Source organism: Platalea leucorodia, assembly GCF_965183815.1.
Source record: "Platalea leucorodia genome assembly, chromosome: 6".
Lineage (NCBI taxonomy): Eukaryota > Metazoa > Chordata > Aves > Pelecaniformes > Threskiornithidae > Platalea > Platalea leucorodia.
Genome location: NC_138828.1, coordinates 27,184,411 through 27,194,918, shown reverse-complemented (window position 1 = coordinate 27,194,918; position 10,508 = coordinate 27,184,411). Strand labels below are relative to the sequence as shown.

The window sequence follows — 10,508 nt, the reverse complement described above, 5'->3', positions numbered from 1 at the left end:
GTTCAACTGATTGCTTCATCACCTCATTCACTCCCTTGTGCAGGATACATTCAGGTGCTTTGCAGCTTGCTGGGCTGATGCATCCTTTAACTCAGTAGATACAAGAGTACTTGTCCTCCCACTGCTTTGTTGTGAAGGATCTAAAATAGAGGCACGTAGGGCAACCGTTTCAGGTAAGCATCCGCAGCTCTAGTTCAAAGTTCAGTCTTTGTGAATACAAGCATGGGGCTGCACAGCAAGACCAGGAGGTTCACTCAAAGAGAGAGATGTAATCTGGTTCTTGGTCCTCTTGGCCACACGGGTAAAGCAACAGCTCCTTCCCCAAGGAAGTGATGGGTTCGTCCTGTTGATATAGGATATGATTAAACACCACCTTTCAAACAGACCCTACCTATCACAACATCACAGGGTGGAGAGCAGTCTCTCTGCCTCTGTTATGGTGTGGACTTGTGATACAGCTCAGTGCCCCCGGGAACTCGGGGAAGGACCCACACGGCTGACCTCTGTCTTCATAAAACAACGTCTGTGCTCGGTGCAGCAACCCAGTGGCACAACTCTGGCAGTTCTCGGAAAAAGCTGTGCTCGTCTCACAGGCAGCCGCAGCTCCTGCGCCGTGAAATGCTGCCCTGCCTAGAAAGCGCTGGGGCAAGGGCTGCGCAGCGTGCAGGTAAGCAGGACGGGGTGGTTGCGGACTGTGCTCCTGGCTGCGTTTGTGGGAGGGACCAGGGTGGATCCTGCAGTGGGCACATGCTCCGGCAAGCCCTGTTCTGACACGGGAATTCCCTGGCAGTACAGTCTCTGCTCCCCATCCCCTTCTCCACCCTAGCAGCAGATGCATGGCGGGAACTTGCCTTCTTTTGTGGTCACCCAGCGGGTGAGAAGCAGAACCCACTGGAGCACTTCAGCAGAGTGGGTTCACCCTGTAGGATCTTCGCAGACTGGGGGCATGGCTCTATCTTTAATATAGAAATGCACAGCCAGGCTTTAAATCCTCTGGCTCCGGTACCAATAACCGTATAGCTCTTGCTTTCAATAATTTCAGCCTGAACTGTGAAACCCATGCAAGAAGCAAATTCAGGTACCCCAGGTAGAGCTTTATATAGCAAATAAACACAGCTATTTTCCTTGTGTCCAGTTTCATTTAGCCATGTCTGTATGAGGCTAGGCACTTATTTAAAAGAAACACAGGTTTTAAATGAACCTTTAGGCAAAATGATTGTCCTGTCCCTGGGCAGATCTTACAGTAAAGGAATGAATAATCCATCTGGCCCTCCTTGGAGCCCATGCAACTGCAGTCAGTGCTAGTAAACACTGCTGTTATTGTTGCAAGAACCTGCCAACCTTCTTCCTTCCCCTCTATTTTTAATCTTTGCTCAGTATCACACTTTGCCTGCTTTGAGATTATAAAGATACCTTGTTCTCTTTCATGCTGAAGCTGGAGGCAAGCAGGATTTTCTGATGACCCAACTTGCCAGGACCCCACAACCACAGAGAGAATCCAAAAACGAGTCTGCGTGAGTATGCTGTCACCTCTCACCTTATCAGCATTTCTACTAAATAGTAAGTAACTTGAGCTTGTGTGCGAGGTGTTCTGCACACTTGAGGGAGAGTGAGTCAGGTCTAAGATGTTTGAGATGCATTAGGTTGCCCGAGATGTATCCATCAGGCTGGCATACCCTTCTGGAGCAGCACACAGAGTACCCAACGGCAGCTAAAATGGGTCTAGTTACTTACTTTAAAACAACTGAATCTATTCTTTCTTATTTTGAAGTGCCCTGGGGAAATTAAACAAACAGTTAACGAATGCATTGCTAGATGTTCACCTTGTGGTAGTCTACAAGGTCAGCCAGCGTTGAATGTTGTAGCTGGTCCACTCCAAGGAAGCTGTAGGAATCACTGGAGGCGTCAATGAGGAAGTGTTTACATCCTTCCACAGACCGATAGGAGAGCACATAGCCTTTGATTTTCTCACTGACCCGGACCAGAAAACTCCCTGGTACTGTTTTATTCAGAAGCTCCTCTGCTTTCTTAGAGGTTAGGATACCTGTTCAAAACCAAACCACAAAACCGAAGGGAGAAAAGCATTTGTGCAGGACTGGATGGAACAGTTCTCACAAGAAATCTGCTTTACCGCTCTAAAACCGGTCCATGGCACTTCCATCCCTTGCATTGTGTTCTTGCCCAGTAGCCCAGGAAGAACAGGACTGCCATTGCTAGTAACAGACCATGGCCACATGCTAACTGCTTTATGTTAACTGTTCCAGACTCAGCCGATTACGAATGATAAGCGTGCAGGGCTCAAAAGGGCAGTTTCTGTGTTAGAGAATGGCATTGCAGTGTGTTGCATGTTGATTTCAGTATAGCAGGGCTGTGCAGACAGGGATCATAGGTCCTGTCAGAAAGCCATGCAAGCATTGAAAGCCCAGTTACAGGAGGATAACGCTTTCATTGCTGCAGTCTCGGATCAAAGGCGTTTCCAAAGCAAGGGAGATGGATGGGATCATGATGACCCATTAGAAGTGGGATGGAAAGGTGATGGATAATGAGCACATATAGAGGGAGAATGACCTGGGGCCAAGGATGAATGGGATGAGGTGTGCCCAAACCTCTGTCACTGTGAGCCAGTTACCAGGATGACCATGTATCCCGTACAGGGAGGCAGGGGTGGCACAGAGGTACAGGGTATTTTGAAGATCTGGCCTCTGTTCTAACACTTCAACTTGCCCTTTGTCCTAATACTCTGGAGGTATTTAAAAGAAGGGTAGACGTGGTGCTCGAGGACATGGTTTAGTGGTGGACTTTACAGTGCTAGGTTAACGGTTGGACTCGATGATATTAAGGGTCTTTTCCAACCTTAACGATTCTATGATTCTATGATAATGCTAAAGGAATTTAACCTACATTCATAGATATTTAAAACGGAAAACGTAGCCACCTTCGAAAAGCTCCTGGGCCCAGCCTGTGGCAGCAGCCAGGTTAGCAGAAACAACTCCTTCAAGAGTTGGGCTGGGGCAGAAAAGCTCAGGACTCACCATGGAACCAAGGCGCTATAGTGTCCGTCGTTTTCTGATAGCCGGCTCGGAGAGGGAATTGCTCCTCTTTGAACCACTTGATGATGCTTTCTTCGGTGGAATTGGAGATTGTCCTCTGGATTCCCTCTTTCCTGTTAGAAAAGACCGTGGTTTGTGCATCAAGTTCAAACAAGAGCTTTTGAGTCCTTGGCAGGACTTACCTTTTGTGCGGGATGTTAAGAACAGCCCTAAACAGAAGGCTTACGCGAGTGCAGCTGTCAGCAATATTATATGGTTTTCAGTGGACACCTAGCATAGAGGATGTAGGCACTCTAGGCTTAGGACGCTCTACTAAATAAACCTGTTACCCTCCAGGGGTGAACAAATAAGCCTCATCACACCCTACGCTGGAATATAGCCTAGGCTCTGTATTTTTCCCTGTGGGGTGTCTCCTCCATGGGAGGAGGAGAGCTAACCATTCCCATCTCAACCATCCCATGCTGGAGCAGAAGAATCTCATCCCTTCTCCCCTCCACAGTGCACAGGGGTTTCCTTACCTAATCGCTCTCCCGTTTGCCATCACAGGAGGTAGAAGTTTAGGCTTGGGGGGGAGAGGCGGATATTGGAGCGGTCGCCGATCTCTTGCTGTGGCACCCTTGGAAATATCTGCCTGCTTCCCTCTGTGGATGCCCTGCAGTGAAAGCCTCCTGTAGTCGTCCCTGGCTTGCCGTGCAAGGGAGCGTCTCTTCTCATCTGCTGCCTTGGATTTCCGCACTGGAACAAAAAAGGAGTCCTACAGGAGCGAACAAGCAGGCAAGTTTTAAGCTCGCTGCCCTTTGGCTATCGTCCTGCTTGATGAAGTGGAAGAATAACCCATTTCACAAGGTGAAAGATGCACTCAATTGTGAGACCATTCGCCTCATGTCTCCCATCACTTTTGGGCATCTGCTACTTAACAGGGTCCAGTTCTTATTCCTTCAAGCAATGAAAAATCTGTGTTCTTTCTGGGCACCAGGTCCCTTTGTACTTAGAGACTACGTGGTTTTGTTTTGGATGCTAACTTCTGGTTCAGGCATAGATTTCTGTAGTGCCTTTCATGTGAGCTGGCAGGGGGGAGGCTGTATGGAATAAAAGCTGCTGAAATGACCCCAAATCAATCCTTTGAAGGATTTGAAAGTGCTGATCATTTTTTGAGGGTGGGAGGGAGTCTTGCTGCAACTGTTATGGAAAGTGGATAACTTGGCTGGTTGGTTTGTTTGTTTGTTTGTTTGTCTTCTGTAAAACTGCCTTGATTGTCTAGGTCCAGCTCATCCTGGAGTCTGTAGGAGTAACCAGCATTCCGGTTAGGCTAGTTCTTTCCTTGCTTTTATAATCAACTTCAGATTTTTTTTATCAGTAAGAAAAATAAAACCCCTGGCTTGAAGTGGAAACAACTGGTAGTACAGCATTGCCATCTGCTGAGCAGCAGGGGAGGAACTGGGGAAAAAAAAATGCATCAGATTCTCCTTCAGGAAGTATTTGGCAGCAGTGATGGATGCTACTGCAAGTCTCGTACTGTTTGCCATTTTCCTTCCTATCCTCGGGATTCGTTACACGAGACTGCAGCAGAGCTATGCTTAGGTGGGATTGTGCTTGGATGACAGGGAAGCCCTTTTTAGTTACACCCTGTCACCCATTATCCTTGTCCTCAAGAGCAATGGTTACTGCAAAGTCCTATGAAAGGCCAGCTTCTAGTTTAAAATTAATTATCCTGGCTATACTCATGTGGTTCCTATTTGTTGCTTGTTTTAATATAGTATCTGTAGGAAAACTTTTCCGTTTCCCTGTCCAGCTCTAGTCTCAATGCTGCATGGACTCAGAAATATTTCTGATAATGCAGCGTTGTATTTCTTGGCAGTACTCTCCGCCCACCAACTGATTACTCAGTTCCAGTGTGGCAGGAGAAGGATTGCGATGACCCCCACAGAGCCCTAGGATTTCTGAAGCCCCATAGGAAAAGACCATCCTAAGATCTTACAGGATTCCTGCCATTCAGGCTCATTCTCATCCGATTTCTGCAGCGTCCTCTGGCTCTCCGAGCTGGGGTGGCTCTGTGGTATTGCCTCCTGGAGGGCTGTGGTCTCTTCTCTTGAATTTCTCCTCTGTGTTTCCTTCATCTATGAAAGAAACAGTATGTTCAGCTTTGTCCCAGGCTAGTTTCAACCCTGCTTTTTAGCTACCCTTGAAATACTGGGAACTCCATTCTTTACTGTGAATCCCTCCGATTTCAACAACAGACCCTCTGTCTTTACTGCAGGTGACAGCAGAAGAAGTAAGGGAAAACGGTCTACCAGAAATCATCAGGAGCATCTCCCTGTGCTGCTCCCCAGCCTGGCCTGCTTTGTATCATCTCCAAATTGTCACACGGTGCATGAGGAGCATGGCAACGCTGGATAAAACTGATCCAAGAGGTGAGGACGTTCTTGGGTCAGATGAGGCTCTGAGACTGACTGGGACTCTAGGACAAAGTCTGGGCCCCACTCAGTGTGTTAGGAGCATCCTAGCTTGCCACTTACCTGTTGGAAGCCATGCTTCCTCATGTGGCAGTCTGCCAGCATCTGGTGAACGTCTCTGGTTTCCCTCTGGGCAGAGGAAAAGAGCGGTGAGAAATAAATGTGGTGTTAGGACCATTGCTCTTTTTTTGGAGCAATAGGTGTTTAATGCAGAAGCAGTGATGTGACACTTATGTTAACAAATTTTGCCAGCCTTTTCTGACAAACATTGGTTTTTTTCGTCATATTAGGCCTAATATGCCACAGGAGGAGAACTCAGGGGTGTCCGGATTGTCATAAGCTCACCTAGATTTGCTAAGCGATGCTCGCAAGTGCTCCCAGGGAGCAGTCCCTTCCCTCCCTCCCACTAAAGCAAGCCCTAGCAGAACCTGCCGTCCACAGCTTTACCTGCCTGTGCTTGTTTGCTGCTGAGACTGGGGTGCTGCAAACCCCTGCTCGTCAAACTGACCCAGCTAGTTTCATCTCTCATGTTCGCTCTTCCCTGCAAACCAGTCTAGCTACCCTGGCAGCAGTCACCAGCTGAGACCTGCCTTTGAAGACAAACAGTTAGACTTGTCTTTGAGCAAACACCCACCCACCTCCTCGCTGGACCCAGCCTGCCTCCCATGGCACAGTGAGTAGTGAGTTAACTGTACTACGCTGCTTACCAAGGACACGCTTTGTTTTATCATCTCCATCACCTACTTAGCTAATATTTAATATGAACATGGCTTTCTAATTTTCCTCTCTTTGACAGGAAGCTAGGAACTTCAAATGTGTGTGAAGCAGCTTGTTTTCTTAGATCAGCCCCCCATCCCCTGTAGCAGTCAAAGCACAATGCCCAGATCCTTCAGGTTAAATGGGAACTAGATCTCGGAGAAAGCACTTTAACAAGGGAGGTGAGAAAAAGCCCCTCTCCAGGCCTAGAAAATGCAACAGAGGTCTTTGGTCTGGATCCCTCCTTCTAACAGCAAAAGCCCCAGAAACCTGGGAAAAATTACTAATAACATAATGACAAAACAAAAGTAAAATTATACAACCCCCCTCTATTTCCACATGCAAGACTGAAAGGGGTTTAGATTTTTTTTTGGTGGTGTTGGGCTTTTTAGTTTGAGGATTTTTTTGCCTTTTTTTTGTTAGCTGTGACTAATAGTTTCTTTTCAAAAGAAAAAAAAAATCTCCCACATAGTTGCTCAACTTCAGCAAACAGTGCTAAGAAAAATCCCATGTGACTCAGAGGCTTTTGATAAAGGAGACAGCCGCTCCAGATTCCCTTCAGTATTTTGGTAGCAGCGGAAGCGGCACTTTGCCAAAACCCAGCCTTCAGTTATCATGCTTTTTATCCTGAAATACGGAGTAGCTGCATAATAAAAGAATGTACATTCATACAAGTTAGCAGCAAAAGGCTGAATGAAAACTCTGCTGAATGAGATTGGACTTCTCCCATTAAATTGGCAGGGTGTTCTGTTCCTTCTGTTCAACTTTGGTTGCATGGACAGTTAATTTATCTCATCTTTTTCTCAGTTCTCTGCAAATGGCTTTTTGTAGCCAGTTAAAAAGTAGAAATGTATTTATTGCTGGAGAAAAATATTTCTGTAATGAAACACCACAGCAGAACAGACACTGTAGTTACTGCATTTGGAGTTGTCCTGTGCTGTCAAGGTCATAAGCTATTTTCTAACTATTTTAGAAGAGGGGAAAAAAAAAAAGAAAAACCTAAAATATGCATGTCAGAGGATGCTGGTAAAATCATTTTCGTGTGTTCTTTTATACAAGTAGACAATTTGCCTGAGGGCTGTGGCCTTGCATGTACAGGTCCGGGGATATACTCCCCGGTCTTGCCCCAAAAGCCATCCAAACCAGCCACAGAGCAGGAAGGAAAGTACTGCGACCCTTGTTTCACCCACGGAGAATGGAAGCAAAGGAATCCAGAGTAACATATCCGTCAGTACAGAGGAGATCCATCCCAGCTGAGAATAGCACTCAGACCTCCCGAGTCCTAAGGAAGGATGTAACAGCATGGCTTCTTCTCTGACTATAGAAGAAAAGCCTTAACAGTTAGTTGGCTTTTTTTCTTCTTCAAATTTCTATTTACAGCAACCAGGATTTGCTGCACTTCCTAGATCTCAAAGCACGTGTTTCTGATAGTGAGGGAGAAAAGGGGGAAAACTACCTTTGCGAGCGCCTGGCTTTTCCCTGTTGTAGCAGCAGCAGTTTTTCTCCCACCTTCCTTCTTTTCCTCCACGGTGCTTTTTTTGTTCCCGTGAAGATCTGTCTCATCCGGGACTCCTGGTTGTGGATGTAGAGACTGTGTTACAGAAGAGTCAGTGTCTCTGAAATGCAAGAGAGAGAGGACTTAGGAACCCGAGGGAGTCACTTTCTGCTCGCTGAGCATCTTGCAAGGAAGCTGCATGTGAGCAGAGCAGTGCTGTGATGAAGCAACGTGCTTGTGGGCAGCTATCATATCTCCAAATCGGGCAGGTGGAATAATCAAATTAATGACTCGTGGTGAGTAACTGTTGTCTTGCTGTACACGGGCACCTGTTGGTGAATCAGCGCAATCCAAACTCATCACCTGCTGCAATAACAGGGTTAGCATTTCCTGCGGTCTGCAGAGGGTACTGTGCGGGAGCCGTACCACGGGAGGCTCGATGAGCCGGGGCAAGCCTCAGGCTGGAGCAGGTCTCTGCCAGCATTGTGTGTACCCGCAGAAAGCCAGCCTTTGCCTGTGCTTTTTTTCTGCCAGTCAAGTGTGACAGTGGTAACCGCAGCCCCTACAGAGAAGACTCCAGCCTCTGGGTCCCTAGAAACGCCTTCTCCTCCATGTCTGCCCACCAAGCCGTCCAGGTGTGAAGGGTGCTTACCTGCCCTCCTTGCCTTGCTCTCTTGCCAATCGCTTTGCCCTTTGTGCCTGGATCTCTTCACAGATGGCCTCGTACGATTTATCTGAAGGGTGCTCACCCATCACCCAGACCCAGACATCGTTGTCAGCGCCGAGCTTCCATGTCACCGACTTCCTGTTGGCTGAAAAAGAAGCAGCCCTTTGGCAAACGCTGCTTGCTTGGCAGCTCCGTGCAGGCCTGCGTGTGCCCTCCTGGCTGCTGCTGATGGCAAAGCCTCTCCCAAAGCAGCTGTAAGCAGGGAAAGCTCAGCTGGGACGCAGCGCGCACCTCCCATTTTGTTTCATGGTACTGAAGCCAGGTCAGTGAAGGAGGCATTTCTGAATCTGGGGGCAAGGCAGAAGACTCACCGCTGTTTCCTTTCTTGCTTTAATTCTTTGCCGCTGCCCTCCCCAAACTGGGTGGGGGTGAACTACCTGCCAACAGAGCACGTGGGGGAGAGCTGGGAGAAGAGTGCTATCTTCCTAGCAGCTGGCATGCTGTCTAATCCTGGCAAGGGGGCTTCAGGTCTAAAGGCACAACGGGAACCCGCCTGCAGATCTGGTGCCCCAGGACAGACATTCAAGTCCGTGGTTATTTTATAGACAGATTCAGAGGCCCCATTTAGTGGGAAACCTAATGAGATGCATCTCCTGGGGGCAAGTAAGCCCTGACTTCCCAGCTAGGGGAGTTGTGCAATTTGGTCAAGGACAGAGTGTCTGAGCCAGGGAGTAAAACCATTGCGTGCCTGGCCAAAACTACCCCGTTGCAGGTGGGTTTAGTTACAGTTTGGAAATACGACTATGATATGCCCCTGGGAAAAGAAATTACTCTAAGGACCCATTACCTCCTATTTCTAGGGAGCAGTTGACTTGGTCAGATCTGTGCCACAGGGGGAAGCAGACGGCAGGCAGAGACTTACCTTTTCTCGGCAGTGGCTTCTTTGCCGAAGCCTTGTCTGCAGCAGCTTCTCTTTCCTCCCACCGTCTGATCTGTTCCTGCCTCATCTTGAAGAAGAGGATCTGCTTCTGCTCCTCGCTGAGTTCTGCCAGCAGGTCAGGTTCAATGTACATTTCTGATAGTATCTGTTTCAGCATGGCTGCAGGTTTCAGTTATGCACGTTTGTGGCAATGATCTCCAGGGATCAGATCCTCTTCCTGGCTCCAACAAGAAAGAGTCTCTCCCCGCCTGAGCCTGGAGCAGGAATGCAGGCGTGCCAGAGTAATTACACTTCTGTCTTTTTTTTTTTTTTTTTTTTTTTTTAGCTCGGACTTCCTGCACAGACCAAAAAAAGTAAATAAGTAGCTCAAAACCAGCTGTTAAGATTCCTTGAAATAAGAGGTGAGCTCAGCTCCCACGCAGTCCCTGCCCGCTCTGCAGGGAGAGCTGGCCAGAAGGGACGAATCCTGGAGCGGGGAGGTTGTGTTGGTACTCTGATAAACCCAGCCGATAGTATATCAAAAGAGAGAGAGCGCTGCCTGTTACAGTCATCAGAGGTGCGGCTTGACTGTGCCCAAGCAAACATTCCTGCTGAGCAGGGAATCAATGAGCCCATGACTGGACGGCTCCTCCTCCTTCCAAAGAGGAAAACTTTGATGATCAAAAGCCCGGCCTGCCTCGTTTTACCAAAGAAAGACAGGGAAGGCTTTCGGCTCTGCTTTTGAGGTGGGAGTGGGAATTTTGGGGTGCTCCCATCCATCAAAGGCAGTCTCATGGCAAGTCAAGTGGCAGTAGTGCAGCTGGTTTGAAGAAAGCAACTTGGATGGTCAGGAGCTGAGGAGCTGAGGCAGCTCCGGTCTGACATGTCTTGCTCGTGCACCTTGCCCACACGGTGTGGGTGGGCATGGGCCATCCCTGTCTGACAGGACGAAGCGGATGGGGAGAAGGAGCACCCCTGCTCCTGCCTGGGATGCAAGGTCATGTCTGATGCACGCCAGCAAGGTACTAACACCCACACAGCTATGCTTTGTGCCCATGGATTTACATTTACAACAGGGGTTTCACTGAAAAATTGGGAGCTCTCCTGTCACTTGGGAAGGTGCCAAATGAGAAAATACAAATGTGGACAAAAGACCTTGAAACCAACT

At 48.2% G+C, this 10,508-nt stretch overlaps 1 protein-coding gene across 1 annotated transcript; it reads right to left on the bottom strand.

Moving 5' to 3' along the window:
• Nucleotides 1–250: 250 nt before the first annotated feature.
• On the bottom strand, nucleotides 251–9,518 carry SH2D4A (SH2 domain containing 4A; the record flags this gene model as incomplete). The annotated part of the gene is made up of 9 exons (XM_082315302.1): nucleotides 251–343; nucleotides 1,824–2,044; nucleotides 3,033–3,163; nucleotides 3,569–3,785; nucleotides 5,029–5,167; nucleotides 5,567–5,632; nucleotides 7,716–7,875; nucleotides 8,407–8,566; nucleotides 9,344–9,518. The coding sequence occupies 9 exons, from the start codon at nucleotides 9,516–9,518 to the stop codon at nucleotides 251–253; spliced, it is 1,362 nt and encodes a 453-aa protein (XP_082171428.1).
• Nucleotides 9,519–10,508: the final 990 nt, after the last annotated feature.